Consider the following 21,423-nt stretch of genomic DNA (forward strand, 5'->3'; position numbering starts at 1 on the left):
ATAACTGATTCCCCTTGAGGGCTGTGTATCTTTTGAAATCACCCACCTAGCTAAGCCAGAAATTCGTCCTGTGTAAACTGGAAGATATGGTGCTATCCATTGGGTTTATTGTGAAGATCAAAAAACACCTCTGATAACGTAAGTGAAAGCATTTTGTAAAATGCAGAGTATTCTACAGATATAATTACTATGAATTGAGTCCACGATTGCTTTAGCTTTATTCAGAAAACGCCACTTTTGTAACCAACAGATTCGTCTTTTTGAAATTTTATGAATTCTCATTTCCTTGGTTTGGTGTTCCAGTGCCTCACAGCGGGAAGGATTAGTTGTCTAACGAAACCACTGAATCTCAGTCTTCAGTTAGGGTTTCAGCAGGACAGCACCTACGGCCGAGAAAACCAGGCATTGTCTTTTCTTTTCTTTTTTTTTTTTTGCCAACAACTGACGCACTAGTTCTGTGGCTTCGTTCCGCCCTAAAATAGGATGGCGTCCGGAGGTTGGCGCACACTCGTCGATTTCCTGACGCCGCGCACCGCGCCTCGGGGGCGCGCACGTCAGGCGCTGCCGTTGGTTGACTTCCGGTGGCACCGAAGCTGAGTTTCCGCGGGATCGCACCAGCTGGTGAGGGAACTGGGTCGTGTGCACTGGGGCGGGAAGAGGTGCCTGGGAGCAGGTTGTCCCGGCGGAGGATGGCCAGGCGGAGGGGTCGGGTCTGAGGGCTGGAGCGGGGTCTGAGGGCCGGAGCGGGGTGCGTGACAGGAGGGACGGGCGTGAGGGGGTCTAGCTGGGAGCGGGGGCTTGGGCCAGCGCGCGGCGCAGAGGTGAAAGCGCAGTTCACCTCCCTTTTGAAGTCTTTCCCGGGCCGGGGGCCCGCGGCGGGTCTGCCTGCCTCCAGATTCGCGTTCATTCATCCTGTGGTCCGACTCCGGTTCCCAAAGGGGAGGGGGCCTCTTTAGAGCTCCTGCTCTTTGAAGTTCCCGGAGCCAATCCCTGCAGCGTGACTTTGAATAGTAGCTGCATTTCTTTTTTCCTTTTCTCAGTAATTGATCTGTGAAATGCAGGATTTCTAAGCTTCTCTCACTCCGTTTCTTGCCCACTTACCACACCCTCTGTCACAGGAATCAACTGAGTTTTCCCTTAGTGAGCTTTAATTACCAAGATAAGATACTTTGTTGGTTTGGGGTGTGAGAGGGTCGTGCCTCTTCTGGAGTCCTGAAGAAACTTAATTAGTGAGGTTTAAAACTAACTTTAAAGTTCAGACTTTTAGAGTTAAGACTTTTACAGTTAGAACTTTATTTTTCAGCTCTCTAGACCAAGCTCTCATCTATTGGCCCTATAGGTAGGCATTCAGATTTTGCTGGAACATTGTCAGTAATGAAAAACTCACTGTAATACAAGGCAACTTATTTTATCTTTGCACCTGTTTTATGAAGAATAAAGTTTTTCTGGGTAGAAAGGTGCACTTAGTTTCCATGTAATGCTTAACTCTTGATCCAAATGCTGCATAGAATAAAGCACAGAATAGGAAGCTCATATCCTTTCTTCATTTTTTCAGGGAACTTTCAGTAGGTTTCCACAGTAGGGCAGATACTGCTGATTATCAGAGGTACTAATTGAAAGACTCTTTCCCTCAAAAAGTCCATAGTCTTGGGGGAAGAAGATGGGAAGGAGACAACCAATTGCAAAAATGACATCATAAAGAGGTTTGCAAACAGTGCTGGAAGAACATAAGATAGCCTTCACTTTAACTTTGTGATAACTGGAATTGAAACCAAGAGTCCAATATAGAGTATAGAGTATTTTTATTTCATTTTATTTATTTATTTTTTAAAGATTTATTTATTTATGCATATGAGAGCTGGGGTACAGGCCAGAGGTGTGGGGGTGATTGGATTCACCAGAAACAGAATGAGGAGTACAGCTGGTGGATGTACTGAAATACACTGCTGAGGGGAGCAGCTGGTGAGACAGGAGAGGTCTGCAGCACCAAGTGGGTCACCTCCTGCTTGGGGATCGAACTCGTGCTGCAGTGGCTGTGGCTAGCTTTATAGGGCTGACACTTAACCTCTGGTGCCACCAGGGAAGCCCCTTTATTTCATTTTATAGCTGAAGACATTGAGATTCAGGTTAAGTAACTTATGCAAGGTCATGGAGCTGGAGAGAAACTGACGTGGGAAATAAAGTCCAGACAATTTGATTCCACAGTTTGTTCTCAGCAGCATGTTATTCTGCTTCCCTGAGGGCAATAATAATGACTAACATTTATTAATCACCTACTATTTAATTCTTATAACTGAGGTAAGAATACATTTTTCTTAATTGAGAAAACTGAAATTTAAAGAGGTTAAGTCATTCAACCAAGAATGTTTGTGCATTTGGTGTGAAGTACTATATTCATGTCTGAAAATGAGTGAGTGAAATGTTTGAGGAAATGTTATTATCATTAACAATAAGAAAGTGCTGAGGCCTTGTGCTTATCCTTTCAGGATGGAACACAAGTGGGGCTTTTAAAATGTTGCCCTGTAAGAAGAGAAGAACTACAATGACAGAGTCTCCACAGCATGAAGACAACCAGGAGGACGATGATACAGACCTAGAGTCAACTGTTAAACCAGAATCTGACCAGGTTAAAGACTTGGTGTCCGTGTCACTGTCCTGGGGTGCAATTCATGGCAGAGCAGCTGGCCTTGAAGTACAGTCTGTGCAGGGTGCAGGAAATCAGCCTAGTATGGAGGATCTATCTTTAAGCTCTTGTGTGGTCACCCAGAGCACAAATGTACCAGTTCTAGAGGCTGTTGATGTGGTTGTCTCTCAGGGAATCACCCTGTCATCCATGGAGTCTTCCCAGCCTGTTGATGTACACATTGGTAAAGGAAAATTCCAGATCACTGGCTCAAGGAGAGGAAAGAAAATGACTGTCAAGCCCTGGCCAGATACTCAAGAAGATAGGGGTGATCCATCTTCTGTCACAAAGGATCCTCTTTCAGGAGAGCCTAGTGAAGTCAAGGAAGAAGAAGGTAAGATACAGAAGTCTTTAGGCTACATTTTATATTTCGATACTAGTTTGCCATTGCCTTTGCCACTGCATTCTCTTCAGTGCTTCCACAAAATTGGGCCTCCCCTGTGGCGCAGCGGTTGAGCGCTGGGTTGCAAAGCTGCACGCAGCCTCTGCGGCGCCGGTTCGATCCCTGGCTGCTCCCTGGCCACTGGAGGAGGGTCCCGCATGGCGCGCAGACCTCTCCTGCCGCCCGCTGCTCCCCTCAGCAGTGTACTTTGGTCCTTCTGCCTGCTCTGCTCCCCGCTCTGGCTCTGGTGAATTCTCTCACTGTCCTGCGCTTCTGACTGTACCCAGTGCATGTATAAACAAAACAAACAAACAAACAAAATTTGGCTTTGTAAATATAGAAACATAGTATTATTAATATTTCTGAAAGAGGATCCTAATTTGGTATGGAATTGGAACTGCTGTGAGTGTATGGGTAACTTTATAAACTCCCATTTCCTAGATTTTCTTTTGTATTCTTTCTTTTCTCTAATCCTTTAATGTCTAGAGGGATGAACTATATATGTCCTTTTGTGATTTTGTGAGTGTCCAAGAAATAGGACTTGTGAAGGAGGGTGGTGGCTTAAAGGAAGAAATTACTGTCTGGGATGTTGGAAAAAGCTCAGCAGAATTGGACTTGGAGGATAACTTGTAGTTTGACAGCATGGTGGCATGGGGCATTGCAGGCCAAGAATAATTTGAACAGAGGCAGAGGCAGAAGAGGTTGGTGATATAGTTGCTTGGAAGAAGTAGTGAGAGATGACTTCACAGTTGGAGATAGTGCTTATTATGAAGGGCTTTTTCATGTTCAAGTGTTTGAACTTTTCCTGTAGGTGGTAGACAATATAAAACAAGCATAAGGCATAGTTCTAATGTCACGAAGCTTATATAGGTTAGTTGGAAAAGTGAGACATAAACACATAATTCCTCTGGAGCAGTATAGGTATGTGATTAAGTGCTAGAGTTTGTGATACAAATAATTAGGAGGGTTTTTAAATTTTTTTAAAAGATTTATTTATTTATTTATACAAGCGCCAGGGTACAGGCCAGAGTCGTGGGAGGGTGAGAGGATTCACCAGAGACAGGGGGAAACAGAAGAGGCAGACTGACGAAATACACTGCTGAGGGGAGCAGTGGGCGCGACAGGAGAGGTCTGCAGCACCATGTGCGACCCTTGCTGGCCGGCATCTGAACAGGCGCTGCAGAAGCTGCGGACAGCTTCACGGTGCTGCGCTCAACCACCTGTGCCACCAGGGGAGGCCCAATTAGGAGTTTTTGAAATTGGAACTTGAAGGATTGATTCATAGGATTTGATAGTTTGTGGGGAAGAAGAAGTAGGGGCCCTCCCTGGAGGTGCAAGGGGTTAAGTCTCAGTATTATGAAGCTACCTGAAGCTACTTCAGCACTAGTTCAACCTGAGTTCGATCCCTGGCCAGGGAGCTCACCCACATGGCATAGCAGACCTCTCCAGTCTTGCCTGCTGCTCCCCTCAGAAGTGTATTTCAGTAAATCTGCCTGTTCTGCTCCCCAGTCTATTTCTGGTGGATCCTCTCATCACCCTGCACATCTGGCCTACATCCCAACTCTTGTATGTGTAAATAAATAAAATAAATCTTTAAAAAATAAATGAAACAAGTATTTTACCCATTTTTCAATTGGCTGTTTTTTTTTTTTTAAAGATTTATTTATTTACACATACAAGAGCTGGGGTACAGGCCAGAGGTGCGGGGGGGGGGAAGGGGGTGAGACGATTCACCAGAGACAGAGTGGGGAACAACAGGTGGATTGACTGAAACACACTGCTGAGGAGAGTAGCAGGCGAGACAGGAGAGGTCTGCTGCACCATGTGGGTCAGCTGCCTGGCCGGGGATGGAACTCGGGATCGAACTAGTGCTGCAGTGGCTGCGGATAGTTTCAGAGTACTGAAACTTAACCTGTTGTGCCACCAGGGAGGCCCCTGTTTTGTTTTGTTTTTTTGTTGTTGTTGAATCACATCAGTTCTTTATACATCTTGTATATTAACTTGTTATCATATGTATGATGTGCCTATATCTTCTCCTATTTAGTAGGCTTCCTGTTCTGCTGATGTTTTCTTTCACTGTGCACAAGATTTTTAATCTGATGTATAGTCCCAGTTGTAGATTTTTGCTTTCATTATTCTTGCTGATAGAGTGTCCTAAAGACATCTCTAATGCTGATATCATGGAAGGTATCACTTATGTTTTCTTTTAGGTAAATTGTGGTTTTGAGTCTTATATCCAGGTCTTCTATCCATTTTGATTTTATTTTTTGTATGGAGTTAGAGAGTGGTCCAATTTCATTCTTTACATGTGACTGTTCAGTTTTCCCAGCCCCATTTTTTTTAAAGACTTATTTTTTTTTAAAGTTTTATTTATTTATGCATACAAGAGCTGGGATACAGGCCAGAGATGCAGGGGGTGAGAGGATTCACCAGAGACAGAGTGGGGAACAGAACAGGCAGATGGACCGAAGTACTCTGCTGAGAGGAGCAGTGGGCAAGATAGGAGAGGTCTGCTGCGCCATGTGCGTTGCTCCCTGGCTGGCCTGGGATCGAACTTGTTCTGCAGAGGCTGCGCATTGCTTCATAGTGCAGTACTTAACCCCTTGCACCACCAGGGAGGCCCTAAAGACTTATTTTTATTTATACATATAAGAACTGGGGTATAAAGAGGTGCAGGGAGTGAGAGGACCCACCAGAGACAGAGTAGGGAGCAGAACAGCAGAGCCACTGAAATATACCACTAAGGGGAACAGTGGGCAAGACAGGAGAGGTCTGCTGCACCATGTAGGCTAGCTCCCTGGCCCGGGATCAAACCCATGCCGCAGTGGCTGGATAGCTTGATAGCACTGAGACTTCAACCCCTGTGCCACCAGGGAGGCCCCAGCCCCAATTGTTTTTTTTTTTTTTTTTTTTTTAAGATTTATTTATGCATGCAAGAACTGGGGTACAGGCCAGTGGTGCAGGGAGGGGAGGCAAAAGGATTCATCAGAGAGAGTGGGGATCAGAACAGGCTGGGGAGCAGCCGGGGAGCGAACCGTCGCGGCAGAGGCTGCGGGCAGCTTCGCAACCCAGCGCTCAACCGCTGCGCCACCGGGGAGGCCCAAAACATCATTGGTATTTTGATAGTGATTATGTTGAATGGGATATTGCTTTTGGTAAAATTGCTAATAACAATATTAATTTTCCCTGTCTATGAACAATGGAATAGCTCTCCATCTCTTTGTGTCTTGTTTTACATCTTTTATCTGTGTCTTGTAGCTTTCATTGTAAAGGTCCTTTACTTCCTTTGTTAAATTTATTCTTAGATATTTGATCATCTTTGATGGAATTGTAAATGGGATTGTTTTCTTAATTTCTTTTTCTTCTAGCTTATTACTTTCATATAGGCATGCAATAGATTTTTGTATTTTTTGTTTTTTTAAAGGTTTATTTATTTATAAAAGAACCGGGGTACAGGCCAGTTGAGCGGGAGGGTGAGAGGATTCACCAGAGACAGAGAGGGGAACAGAATAGGCAGACTGACGAAATACACTGCTGAGGAAAGCAGTGGGCGTGACAGGAGAGCTCTGCTGTGCCATGTGGGACCCTTGCCGGCTGGCCCGCCGACTGCAATCAAACCAGTACTGCAGAGGCTGCGGACAGTTTCACAGAGCTGCGCTCAAAGACCTGCGCCCCCAGGGGAGGCCCAATATTTGTATATTGATTTTTAATCTGTTACTTTACTATATTAATTTATTGTTTCTAATAGCTTTTAAGTAGAGTCCTTAAGGTTGTCTTTTTTTTTTTTTTAAAGATTTATTTATTTATGCATACAAGAACTGGGGTATAGGCCAGAGATGTGTGGGGGGTGAGAGGATTCACCAGAGGCAGAATGGGGAGCAGAACAGGCAGACTGCTAAGGGGAGCAGCAGGCCAGACAGGAGAGGTCTGCTGTGCCATGTGACTTACCTCCCTGGCCAGCTAGGGATCAAACTAGCTCTGCAGTGGCTGAGGATAGCTTCATAGTGCTGCAGCTTAACCCCTTGAGCCACCAGGGATGTCTTAGGGTCTTCCTTTTTATTTTTTATTTATTTATTTAATTTTATTTTTTAAAGGTTTATTATTCATACAAGCACTGGGTACTGTCAGAAGCATGGGAGGGTGAGAGAACTCACCAGAGCCAGAGCAGGGAACAGAACAGGCAGACTGACGAAGTACACTGCTGAGGGGAGCAGTGTGTACAGCAGGAGAGGTCTATCGTACCATGTGAGACCCTCGCTGGTGGCCCGGGATCTGGATCGAATGGCGCTGCAGAGGCTGCAGGCAGCCTTGTAGCCCAGCGCTCAACCGCTGCGCCACCAGGGGAGGCCCCCGGATCCTCCTTTTTAGAAGCCAGTTTACACCAGTTAAAATTGCGAAGGATTATTAGACAAGCCGTTCAAAAAAAGTAGAAAGGCTATCTTTTTTTTTTTTTTTAAGATTTATTTATTTATTTATACAAGCACTGGGTGCAGTCAGAAGAGTAGGAGGGTGAGAGAATTCACCAGAGCTGGAGCAGAGCAGGCAGAAGGACCTAAGTATACTGCTGAGGGGAGCAGTGGGCGGCAGGAGAGGTCTGTGTGCCATGCAGGACCCTCCTCCGGTGGCCGGGGAGCAACCCGGGATCGAACCAGCGCTGCAGAGGCTGCTGGCAGCTTCGCAACCCAGTGCTCAACCGTTGCACCACTGGGGAGGCCCAAGGCGCTCTATTTTGAATTGAGCTTAGTGGCAAATAACTTGCTCTCTTTGAAGTTTTTTTTTTTCTTCACTCTGTAATACACAAACATGGTGAAAATTTCAGAAATACAGAAAGTACGCCGTGAAAAGTTACACCCTTTTACTATCTCCTCTTTTCCCCCAAGTTCTTTTTCCAGAAGCTGTCACTATTTAACAATTCCTTGTGTATGTTCTAGAGGTATCCTGTATATATACAATCATATACATTCTTTTGAAAAATTATTTTCTGATGTTTACTTTTGATAACATATGAATGTTTCTTTGCCTTTTTAATGGTACTCCCTCTTCCCCATGTTCCCCCCAAAGAAGAATGGTAATACTTGTTTGGAGTTGAGATGAGAAAGGAGAAAGTTGTCTAATGAACTGTAGAATCATATATTTATAATTTGTGGTGATTTTTACTCTTCTATAAAATTGATTTACAGAGTCAGAAAGTTCAGGACATTTTATTGTTTATTAGTTATAGTTAATCAAATGTGGTGTTAATGTTCATCTTATAGGATCAGGAATATATCCACCCCCACAATTATGAATCTGATTTTTCCACAGGGGAACAATGTAAGGATCAAGGCATATTAAAATAGAAAAACCTTAGCAATCTAGTTCAACTCTCTGACATGACAAATAAAGTGATTTGAGCTTTGGTTTTACTATTTTTCTTATAACACTGTCTTTGAGAGAGAGGAATGCCTATTTAGGGTGTACTTCATTCATGAAGTTTACTAACTAGACAGGATTTTGTCCCATGATGCTACCTTTTATAACAGAGTATTCTTGAGACTGGGCAAAGTGTAGAGCAATATTTGTAAATCTTCCAGGAAAACCTCAAATGCATTCTGGAAGGGAGCTGCCTTCACTGCCCTCAGGCAGCAACTCTGCAAAACCAGGAACCCTGCCTAGAAAACCACCTCAGCCAGATGTCTTTGCTTTACCTGAAGAAAAGCCCCTCAGGACTCACCAAGCAGAGGAAGAGATAGAAGATGGTGGACTCTTTATTCCGATGGGTAGGCTTTCTTTTTCTTTTCTTCAATTAAAAAACCCTGCTTTATTGTAGAAAACTGCAATATCCTAAGATATTTAAAAATCATTGAATTTTCAAATATTGAATACACCCATATGGCTGGCAACCAGAACAAGAGACAATATTATCAATACCTGAAAAGTCCTCGCAGTTATTACCAACACCCCACTAACCTGACTTGTAGCAGCATAGATTGTTTTGTGCTTTCTGTGAATGGGATGTATGTATGTTTCGTGACTGTCTTTTCCACTCAACATTATGATTATGAAGTTGAGTTGTATGGTTGCATCTAGTTATAGAATGTTCATTTTCACTGCTATGTAGTATTCTGTTGTTTGAGTATTCTACATTTTTTTAATTCATTCAACGCAGTGGGCATTAGATAGGCATTCATTCAACTCAGTGGGCATTTACAATTATGGCTACTCTGCGTGGTGCTTGCTGCTCAGAACATTGTGCTATAAATCTCTTGGTGAACATAGGCACTTATTTTTCACTGGGTGGAATTGTTATGATTAGCTCCCTTGAAACAATTTTTTAAAATATTACTATTTTTATTAGAAATATATAAAACAGGCAAGTAAAAGAAGGCTTTATTTTTTTTGAAGATTTATTTATTTATGCATACAAGAGCTGGGGTACAGGCCAGAGATGCGGGAGGGTGAGAGGAGTCACCAGAGACAGAGTGGGGAACAGAACAGGCAGACTGACTGAAATACACTGCTGCGGGGAGCAGTGGGTGAGAGAGGAGAGGTCTGCTATACTTTGTGGGTAGCTCCCTGGCTGGGGATCGAACTTGTGCTGCAGAGGCCATGGATAGCTTCACAGTGTTGTGCTTAACCCCTTGTGCCACCAGGGAGGCTCAGTTTTTGGCTTTTTTGATTTTTTTAATATTTTTTTTTGCTTTCATTTATTTCTGTTCTTTATTATTTCCTTCCTAAAATTCAACTTGTGGTTGGTTCTTTCCTACCTTTGTAAGATTTTTAATATTCTTTCATATCTAATAAATGAAGTAATTATACGCGCTGCAGTCCTCTCCTGTCTCGCCTGCTGCTTTTCTTAGCATTGTATTTCAATAAATACTCCTGTTCTGTTCTCCAGGCTGTCTCTGGTGAATTCTCTCACTCATCTCCCTTCTGCCCCTCCTGTGAGTCCGGCCTATACACGATTCTTTCTCATGACATTTACCTCAATAAGTAATAGTACAATTTAATAAAAAGAAGAACCAGTAAATAATTAATGAAGTAATTAAATAATTAAAATAATTTAACAAATAATTAAAATAAATTTAACCTAGAAATTTCCCTCCAAGCATTGCTTTAGCTGCATTCTATAGGTTTTTTCCTCCTTAAAGAACTTTATGTCAACAAATTTTTAACCGACTCAAATGCATGTCGAATAACAATTCTGTTAGGTGAAGTAATGTGAATAAAAATTCATATTATTGAATTGGCAATTATGGTACAAAATTGAATTGAAATTTAACTAAAAGTTTGTGATGAAGGGCCTCCCTGGTGGCACAAGGGGTTAAGACGCAACCTCTGAAGCTATCCGCAGCCACTGCAGCACGAGTTCAATCTCTAGGCTGGCCAGGGAACAACCCACATGGCGCAGCAGACCTCTCCTGTCTTGCCTGCTGTTCCCCACTCTGTCTCTGGTGAATCCTGTCACCCCCACACCTCTGGCCCGTACCCCAGCTCTTGTATACATAAATAAATCTTAAGAAAAAAAAATTGTGATGAAACTTATGCATTCTATAGGTTTTGATGTATCATTTTGTTTTCACTTGTCCTAAGATATTTCTTATGTTAATGATGTCTCCTCTGACCATGGATTATTTAGAGATATGTTGCTTAATTTCCAAACATTTGAACAACTTCAAGTTAAATTCTTTATGTTAATTTCTGGTTTGATTCCATTTTGGTAAGAGAATATGATTCTTGATCTTTGAAAATTTTGGAAAGTTGCTTTACCTATGCTCTGTTTAACCTGTGTGCCCTTAAAAAGAATATGTATTTTGTGAGTGTTTAAATGTTGTTTAAGTCAAGTATATTGTTCTATATATGTCTGTTAGGTTACGTTTATGTTGTTCAGATTTTTTTTTTTTTTTTGTGGGACCCTTGCCAGTTGCCAGGGAACGAACCGGCGCTGCAGAGGCTGTGGGCAGCCTCGCAGCCCAGCACTCAACCACTGCGCCACCAGGGGAGGCCCTGTTCAGATCTTTTATGTCCATACTTATATCTTTGTACGTTACATTAGTTGTTCATTGACATTTGTTAAAATCTCCAACCATGATTGTGGGTTTCTTTTTTTTTTCAATGTCATTTTTTAATATATTTAAGTAGTATTATTAGATACATGCAAATTTAGAATTCTTATGTCAGCAGTAGTACTGACATTCTACTTTCAGCAGTAGTACTCTAAGTGTGGTCTGAAAGCCAGTGCTAGTTTGAGAACTGTTTGTTATTGGTTTGAAACAAAATAATTTATGGAAAAGTTTAGAAATGTTACAACATTTGATTTTATGGCTATGTTCTTAGTTTATAAGACTCATTCAGATGAAGTATTTCTTTTTACCCCTGCCTTCTACCTTAAAGTATATTTTATATCTGATATTAGTGTATGTTAGTGGATACATGGTATAAATTAATTTTTTAAAAATATTATTATGATTACAAGAACTAGGAGTACAGGCCAGAGGTGTGGGAGGTGAGGGACAGAGAGAGAGTGGGGAACAGAACAGGCAGATAGACTGAAGTACACTGCTGAGGCGAGCAGCAGGAGTCAGGAGAGGTCTGCTGTGCCATATGGGTAGCTCCCTGGCTGGGGATCAAACTTGCACTGCAGAGGCTGCAGACAGCTTCACCAAGATGCGCTCAACCCTTTGCACCACCAGGGAGGCCCTTAGCAATTTTTGTACATCAAAGCAACTATGATAATTAGATACCACAGAACCAACCCATATTTCTACTGGCTTCTACTTTATGGTGCAGTTACAGTGTACTTTACTTTTAATTTATTGGTTGCAACATTAGGTCTACTTTTAGGGGCTTGTTTAATTTTTAGCCAATTTCTGCCTTTCTCATGGAAGGAAAAATTAGATTTTCTTTTTTTATCTTTTCCAGTTTGATATCTATAGAGTGGCTTCCTTTAATATTTTTAAAATTTAAGTTCTTTAGCCTTCTTAGCGTGAGCAGTATCTGAATATTTTAAAAGATAAAGGATTAGTTCTAAAACAGAGTAAGAAATAGTTAAATTGTCATTCTTTTTTGTATATCTGTGCTATGTGTTGAAATTTGAATATATTAAATTTTCCTTACAGGCACATATTCCCTAATGAACTCAACATCAGAATCAGAATCAGCGAAATGTGTTTGATGTAATTTAGATATCGAGATGATGTAGCCTCTCAGTGATTGCTTTGATTCCATGTTTATAAGACAGTCATTTCAAGTGAAATTATGCTAATGATTTTTCATCAGTGAAAAATTTTCTTCATTGAATTTTATTTCCATTTTTGTTCTATGATGAATTTTCTTCAATTTATTTAAATTATTATTATTATTTTAAAGATTTATTTTATTTTTATATAAGAGCCAGGGTACAGACCAGATGCACGGGAGGGTGAGAGGATTTACCAGAGACAGAGTGAGGAACAGAACAGGCAGACTGACGAAATACACCGCTGAGGGGAGCAGCGGGCGATACAGGAGATGTCTGCTTGCCATGTGGGTTGCTCCTAGGAGGTCGAGATCTAACCGGCACTGCAGAGCCTGTGGACAGCTTCACAGTGCTGGGCTCAACTGCCTGCACCACCAGAGAGGCCCTACATTATTTCTATGTTTCATTTTTGACTGTATTTTTATTGGGACTAAGTATTTTTCAGTAGCACTTTCAGCAGTAGAACTCTAAGTGTGGTTTGAAAGCCAGGGCTAGTTTGAGAACTGTTTGTCACTGGTTTGAAACAGAATAATTTATGGAAAAGTTTAGAAATGTTACAACATTTGATTTTATGGCTATGTTCTTGTTTATAAAAATATTAGTCTATTCCAAAACAAAACTGTTTCTTTGCCACAAGTAGTTTGAAAACACTATTTTTAAGACAATTTGATTCTTCAACTAAGTATAATTTTATGAATTTTAGCTGCTTCCATTGTAAATTTCACTTTTTGGTCTTCATTTCTGTGTATTTTAGTTAAATTTTATAGATCTAAATTTCGTAGAGATGATTTTATTTTGGGGGTTAACTTTAGTAAATTTCTAGTAAAGTATTAATATTATACTAGTATACTAGTATATAAAAGATACTATACTAGTATTTTTTCTTTCAAACTTTTCTTGGGTCAGTTGCAGTTAACAGCGTTGCTAACAACATGATAGTAGTAACATATAAACACATATAAAGTAGAATCAAAACTTCATTCCATTTCTTTTTTACTGAATGGTATAATAACTAAGTTATTTATTTATTTATTTATTTATTTATTTAAAGAAATTTCTTTCTTTTTTTTAAATTTTTTTTTTAAGATTTATTTATTTATTTATACAAGCACTGGGTACAGTCAGAAGCACGGGAGGGTGAGAGAATTCACCAGAGCCAGAGCGGGGAGCAGAGCAGGCAGAAGGACCGAAGTACACTGCTGAGGGGAGCAGCAGGCGGCAGGAGAGGTCTGCGCGCATGTGGGACCCTCCTCTGGTGGCCGGGGAGCAGCTGGGGATCGAACCGGCGCCGCAGAGGCTGCGGGCAGCTTCGCAACCCAGCGCTCAACCGCTGCGCCACCGGGGAGGCCCTAACTAAGTTATTTATATAATATTTCATTGGTTATAAGGGACTCTGATAATGATATTATTTCACTTAATCTGCATGGCATTTTTTTTTGATTGATTGATTTATTTATACAAGCACTGGGTACAGTAAGAAGCACAGGAGGGTGAGAGAATTCACCAGAGCCAGAGTGGGGAGCAGAGCAGGCAGAAGGACTGAAGTACACTGCTGAGGGGAGCAGCGGGCGGCAGGAGAGATCTGCGCACCATGTGGGACCCTCCTCTGGTGGCCGGGGAGCAGCTGGGAATGCTTCGCAACCCAGCCCTCAACCGCTGCGCCACTGGGGAGGCCCTGCATGGCATTCTTGATGGGCAGATATATTAACAAAAGAATAAAATGAGATGCCATCGGTAAGGTAGTCAGTTTTAGTTGTAGAACTGGGACACAAACCCAGAATTTCTGATGTATTATTTGACCAGAAAGGAGAAGTAATTAAGACTGCAGATACTAGAACTAGAGGGCTTGGCTTCAAGATGTGGTTCTGTCACTACTGGCTCTTCTCAGGAAAATTTCTTAATCTTTCTGCCTCAGTTTCTTTATCTGTATAGTGGGAAAAATAATAGTCCCTACCTCCTAGGCTTGTTACAGTACCCAAATGAATTAATATGCATAAAGCATGTAGAAGATTTAATGAACCTCTACCACATAGTCTTCTGGTTCCTGGGTCTAACAGCTGGCAGTTTGCTTTTCTTTTACAGTTATCCTTTTTTTTTTAAGATTTATTTATTTATTTATACAAGCACTGGGTACAGTCAGAAGCATGGGAGGGTGAGAGAATTCACCAGAGCCAGAGCGGGAAGCAGAACAGGCAGACTGACGAAGTACACTGCTGAGGGGAGCAGCAGGCGGCAGGAGAGGTCTGCTCTCCATGTGGGATCCTCCCCTGGCGGCAAGGGATTGAACTGGCGCTGCAGAGGCTGCGGGCAGTTTGCAACCCAGTGCTCAACCGCTGCATGGGGGAGGCCCGCTTTTTTTTTTTTTAAAGATTTATTTATTTATTTACACAAGCACTGGGTACAGTCAGAAGTGCAGGAGGATGAGAGAATTTACCAGAGCCAGAGCGGGGAACAGAACAGCCTGACTGACGAAATACACTCCTGAGGGGAGCAGTGGGCGTGGCAGGAGAGGTCTGTCACGCCATGTGGGATCCTCGCTGGTGGCCCGGGATGGAACCGGCACTGCAGAGGCTGAGGGCAGCTTTGCAGCCCAGTGCTGAACCGCTGCGCCACCAGGGGAGGCCCTACAGTTATCCTTTTTGATTAAAATTCCTGGAGCACTTGTTTTAGAGATTCTGGTAATGTTCTTGGTTTATTTGCAGAAGAACAAGACAGTGAAGAAAGTGAGAAGAGGCGAAAAAAGAAGAAAGGTACCAAGAGAAAACGGGATGGAAGAGCCCAAGAAGAAGGGACTTTGACTTATGACCTGAAACTGGATGACATGCTTGACCGTACCTTAGAGGATGGTGCCAAACAGCACAACCTAACAGCAGTCAATGTGCGAAACATCCTTCATGTGAGTAAGACTGCCTGATTGTACTGGAAATTTTTCAGGGAAAGCAAATAAAAATACTCAGGAAATTCTTGACTGTTGGTATGTGAATTAATGATTTTGTGAATTGCCTTTGGAGAAACATTTTATATTTTGAGATAGTTTTCTCTTTGTATTCAGCACAAGTTTGAAATATGAACACATGTTAAAGAAGAACTTTTAATTGGAAGTTAAACTTTTTTTTTTTTTTTAGATTTATTTTATTTATTTATACAAGCACTGGGTACAGTCAGAAGCACGGGAGGGTGAGAGAATTCACCAGAGCAGAGCAGGGAACAGAATAGGCAGAATGACAAAGTACACTGCTGAGGGGAGCAGCGGGCGGCAGGAGAGGTCTGCGAGATGTGGGACCCTCGCCCGGCGGCCGGGGATCGAACCAGCGCTTTAGAGGCTGCGGGCAGCTTCGCAAGCCAGCGCTCAACCGCTGCGCCACCAGCGGAGGCCCTAAACTGTTTCTTCCACCGATGTAATTTATTTTATTTTATTGTTTAGCAGATTTCAGATGATATTGTTCACAGTGGATTTCCTCTCAATGTCTGAAAAAGATGCTCAGTTAATAATTTATAGTACTTTGAACATGTCTAATGCTGTGTTTTTTGATACTGTTGCAACACTATTGTTTACAGAGCTTTTGTAATTACTGTTTCTCTTACACAAATAGTTGCCTTAGAATATCTTTTTATTCCTAATAGTAGCTAATAAGGTTGGTTATTAGTGGGACACTGTTTAAACCTGTGTGCTTCTTTTCAAAACTTGCCTCTTTGCATTCTGTTGCCTGCTTTACCCGATTGTGAAGCTATTTGAGTATCTAGCTCTCATTTATTTTCCACGTTATGTTTAGCAGAGTTACAGAGAGTGTTATCTAGATGATACATCCTTGTTACGTAAAGTGAGATTTCATCTTTCTCCAGGAAGTAATCACAAATGAACATGTGGTAGCAATGATGAAAGCAGCCATCAGTGAGACAGAAGATATGCCAATGTTTGTAAGTAGTTAATTGTCACTCTTTTAATGTCATAGAACAGAGCTATCTGTACTCTGGCTAAGTGTAGGAGGTCACTTGGGAGTTTGTAAATAGTTTGATAATTGGGGCCAAAGTTAACCTCTTACAACCAGAAAATAACATGATGATTTTTATTGACTGTTTTCTTCTCATTTCCCCCTCCTTAGGAGCCCAAAATGACACGCTCTAAATTGAAGGAAGTCGTGGAAAAAGGAGTGGTAGGTTTTTTGTGGTTTTGTTTTGGGTTTGGTAAATAAGATGTAATTCCTTGTGTATTTTTTGAAAGGTTTATTTTTTATTTCTTCATGCATACAAGAGCTGGGGTGTAGGCCAGAGGTAGGGGTTGAGAGGATTCACCAGAGACAGAGTGGGGAGCAGAACAGGCGGATCTACTGAAATACACTGCTGAGAGGAGCAGTGGGCGAGACAGGAGAGGTTTGCTGCACCATATGGGTCAGCTCCCTGGCTGGGGATGGAACTCATGCAGCAGTGGTTGCCAATAGCTTCATATTGCTGAAACTTAACGCCTTTTGCCACCAGGGAGGCCCCATTCCTGGTATTTATAGGATAAAATTCCAGGAAAAATTTGTGGTCTGAACCTGCCTCAAAAAAAAGAGACAGAATATATGAAATCATTATCTTAGTTTATTTTAGTTGATATTTTAATTGATGTATTGCTTTTTTTGTAAGTGCTAGATAGATAATCATATAGGATGGTAGAAAGCAATCAGCAAGGTCAATTTTTCCATTCATGCTATACCATTCCATTCATGTGGTAAAGTATTTAGATTAGTATTTTTCAAAGTGTGTTTCAGGGACCACTTATATCAAGATCACGCTGGTGTAGGATGCCTCAGGAGTGCTTTTTTAATATGCACATTCTCCGGTTCATCTTTGCCTAGGAATCAGCACCATGTGTAGGTCCTGGGAATATGCATTGTTGAACACAGTAGTTCATTCTTTTGCACACTGAAGTATGAGAACCACTTGAAGACTTCTGAAGTGTTCTGGTCTAGCAAGCTTTTTGATGCTTGAAACCATTTTATATCCTGTTTAACAAGCACTTGTCCATTCTGTGCTTTACTTTGACATGGCAGGTGATAGTCCTGCGGGAGTCCAGTCTGTCTGACACTAAGGAACCAAATGGTTTAGGGACCCAGAATGTGTATTGTAGTTTGCATATCTATAGTTTGCATATTGTAGAATGCATATCTGTTTATCTAGGTCTGTTCCTTGGAGCCCAATAGAAGAAATAAGTCAGTTCTTCTCCCACATGACCTTTCCTTGGTTGAAGAAAACCCACAGGTCTTTTTATAACATTCTTTACTTGCTAGACATCCCGCAGTTTTTGTAATTGTTCTTCATGCCACTATGTTGGAGGTGGCCACCTTGTGCAGTGAGCAAAAGGGCCTTGACCCAAGTCTCTAAGGCATGTGAAAACACATGCGTCTCGGAGGAAAACCTCTGAGTGACAGGACTTGGTGTTGAGAGCCTGGAAAGTGACCTGCGTGGAGTCGGGCTTGTACATCTCCACAGCCTGAGAATAATAAAATGGAGAGATCCTGCGCAGTAAGCAGAAGGGCCTTGACCTGAGTCCCTAAGGCATGTGAAAACACATGTGTCTCGGAGGAAAACCTCTGGGTGACAGGACTTGGTGTTGAGAGCCTGGAAGTGAACTGCGTACATCTCCACAGATTGACAACAACAAAATAATGAGCGAACTTCCCAGGCTCAGGCTAGGAGGCGATAAAATTATGTGTGTGAGAACTAACCGCCTGGTATCCTACTGTCTGAAGTAAATAGATAATAGTAAGAAAATAGACTAATCATTCATACGTGTTATCATTATGTGGTATGCTTTGATGTTACACCTGCTACAATTAAAATAGTATATAATAAGCACTAAGACAATAAAGATTTGCTGCATGCTGGACATGACAGTCCCCCATGTCTGATTTCCTTCACCATCGCGGGTCAGGACTCACTAGAAGTCCACACCACTAGACTTTGAGAACCTTCACCAGTCTGATCCTTTTCTTCTGAATGTGCTTCATTTGTCCATATCCTTTTTAAAAAATGCCTAGAGTATAATTCATTGCTCCAGACTTGGTTTAACTAGTACAGATTAATATTTGATTATCCCCTTAGTGTTCCAGACGCCATATTTCTCCTAGTGCAGACTTGGATTGCTTTTTGTCAAAATTCTTTTGTCAGCTGTCTCACTTTTTTTTCTGTCTAGTTGACTAACCCTGTTTGCATAAAGTGAGATTTTATCTTTTTCCAGGAGGTAATCACAAATGAACATGCAGTAGCAATGATGAAAACAGCCATCAATGCAGTGGAAATTCTATGAAATCTACTTGACAAATAGAGTATAATTAACATTAATTCTGTATTTGATTATATATATGTAAAATAACACACACACACCCCCACCACCACCCAAGGAAATTCAAGTCAAGGTCTGGATTATGCTTACTAAGCATGAACGTAGGTATAGAGAAGTTGGACAAGCCAAGACTATAGTTTTGTTGGGAAAGCAAAGGATTACAGTCTAGGTCTCTTGCTACTTAATTTTTTTTTTAAGGATTTATGTATTTAGTATGTATAAGAACTGGGGTATAGGCCAGAGGTGTGGGAAGTAAGAGGGTTTTCCAGAGACAGAGTGAGGAGCAGAACAGGTAGATTTATTGAAATATACTGCTAAGGGGAGCAGCGGGCAGGATAGGAGAGAACTGCTGCGCCATATGTGGGGTAGCTCCCTGGCTGGGGATTGAACTCAGGCCTTAGAGGTGATAGAAATGAGACTAAACCCCTAGACCACCAGGAAACCCCACTACTTAATTTTTTAAAAAATATATTTTGTTAAATTCCACATTATTGTTCTTATTTTTTTAAAGATTTATTTATTTATGCATACAAGAGCTGGGGTGAGAGGGGGTGCGGGGGGTGAGAGGACCCACCAGAGACAGAATGGGGAATAGAACAGGCAGACTGACTGAAATACACTGCTGAGGGGAGCAGCGGGTGAGACTAGAGAGGTTTGCTGTGCCATGTGGGTTTCTCCATGGCTGACTGGGTATCGAACTTGTGCTGCAGAAGCTTTGGATTGCTTCCTAGTGTGGTGCTTAACCACTTGCACCACCTGGGAGGCCCTACTTAATTTTCTTTTTTTAAAGATTTATTTATTTATGTATACAAGAACTGGGGTACAAGTCAGAGGTGCGGGGGGTGAGAGGATTAACCAGAGACAGAGTGGGGAACAGAACAGGCAGACTAACTAAAATGCACAGCTGAGGGGAGCAGTGGGCAAGCAGGAGAGGTCTGCTGTACCGTGTGGGTAGCTCCCTGGCTGGCCTGGGATTAAACTTGTGTTGCAGCAGCTGCGGATAGTATCACACTGCTGTGCTTAACCCTTTGCACCACCAGGGAGGCCCACCCTGCTGCTTAATTCTTAATAGACTGATTCCAACACACTTCCAGATGTTGCTTTCCCTTCCTGATATATTTGACAGTAGACTCAGAAGTAAACATGGGAATGGGTATAGACTTGAATAACAGCATGCTGTTTCTCCTATAGTCGAACTGTCTTCACAGAGGTAGATAAATGGCCAGAACATGTCAGGACTGAGGTGATGTGGAGAACCTAAGACCCCTTATAGAGACAGAACCATAGTGTGGTGGCATGTTGAATTTTGCTCGTAGTTGTTTTTGATTGGTCACAATTAAATGGTAAAAAAATTTATATATTCCAGTGGCATTTTGTCAGCCACTGTCAGTATGTAAGGGCTCTTTCAAAATTCTTTAAAAACCTTCCCCCCAACTCTCTTGTTATCAAGCATACAAAAAATTGAAAGATTTTATAATATACATTCCATGTATTTACAAATGTAACATTGTCATACTTATTGTACCCCTCTGTATTAATTTACCACTTTTTTTCCTTGTGCTATTTGAAAATAAGTTATGGAACATGACATTTCACTCCAGAGTCCTTCCATATGAACTTTTTAAAAAAAGATTTATTTATTTTTAAACATTTAAGCATACAAGAGCTGGTACAGGCCAGAGGAATGGGGGATGAGAGGATTCACCAGAGACAGAGTGGAGTACAAAACAGGCAGACTGACTGAAATACACTGTTGAGGGGAGCAGCAGGTGAGACAGGAGAGGTCTGCTGCACCATGTGGGTTGCTCCCTGGCTGGCCAGGGATCGAACTCGTGCTGCAGAGGCTGCAGATTGCTTTACAGTGCTGTGCTTAACCTCTTGTGCCATCAGGGAGGCCCCCATATGAACTTTTTATGGCTAGCTTTTTGGAGTCAGACATAGGGTGGGTTTATGTCATTAATTTTTGAAAAGTACAGATCAAAAGGCTACCATATAATATCTTAGGTTTGTATACTTTCACATTTTACAAATAGTTTTCGCATACATTCTGTGGGAACACAAGCTGTGATATAAAGTAGACAAGATATTATTTTCTCCATTTATATGTAATATAGTCTTGCTAAATGCTAATGATAGACGTGCTAATGATAGAAATAGCACGGTTTTCTCCTATCAAACGCTGACAAATATTTGAAAATTATGCCATCAGGGATAATCAGTACTCCTAGATTATTGCAACTGTATTTTAGGTAGATGGTTCTTTGTGTAAAGAGGAAGTAAAAGTGGTGCCTCCTTGGTGGCACACGGGGTTGAGCGCAGCGCTGTGAGGCTGTCTGCGGCCTTTGTGGCGTGAGTTTGATCCCTGGCCAGCTGGGAAGCAACCCACATGGCACAGCAGACCTCTCTTGTCTCGCCCGCTGCTCCCATAAGCAGTGTATTTCTGTAAATCTGCCTGTTCTGTTCCCTGCTCTCTCTGGTGAATCTTCTCACCCCCCATGACTCTGGCCTGTACCCTACTTCTTAAAAAAAAGAGGAAGTAAAAGTGAAAGTCTCCTTTATTTAAGAGAACTTATTTATATTTTTTTGTTGGTAGGTAATTCCAACATGGAATATTTCACCAATTAAGAAGGCCAATGAAATTAAGGTAAATCTGAAAGCAGTAATTATTTTTTCCAATTTTGAAACCTAAATACTTGCTTTTTATATGCTGACTTTTTTTTGGACCTAATTTCTTGTTTTAAACCCAACTTTTGCCCCTCCCTGTCCCACCTCACTCCATTACCCTTTGGTTTAAATCTCATTTTAGGATTCCCTGT

General features: G+C 41.8%; 1 protein-coding gene across 2 annotated transcripts in view; it reads left to right on the top strand.

The window, feature by feature from the left end:
• Positions 1-2,491: 2,491 nt before the first annotated feature.
• The window catches only part of LOC311177307 (GON-4-like protein), a gene marked incomplete at its 3' end in the record, with an annotated part of 80,471 nt that continues 61,539 nt past the window's right edge, over positions 2,492-21,423 (top strand). Inside the window, exons 1-6 of one of the 2 annotated variants that reach the window (XM_084243203.1) lie at positions 2,492-3,017; positions 8,639-8,824; positions 14,985-15,178; positions 16,126-16,200; positions 16,386-16,436; positions 21,201-21,251. In XM_084243203.1, the coding sequence (XP_084099329.1) occupies positions 2,513-3,017; positions 8,639-8,824; positions 14,985-15,178; positions 16,126-16,200; positions 16,386-16,436; positions 21,201-21,251 (1,062 nt within the window). In that variant the 5' untranslated portion in view covers positions 2,492-2,512. The remainder of the gene's footprint in view (positions 3,018-8,638; positions 8,825-14,984; positions 15,179-16,125; positions 16,201-16,385; positions 16,437-21,200; positions 21,252-21,423) is intronic. The other variant, XM_084243202.1, reaches the window with a different exon arrangement.

This window comes from Talpa europaea (assembly GCF_964194135.1).
Source record: "Talpa europaea genome assembly, chromosome: 9".
NCBI classification, from domain to species: domain Eukaryota; kingdom Metazoa; phylum Chordata; class Mammalia; order Eulipotyphla; family Talpidae; genus Talpa; species Talpa europaea.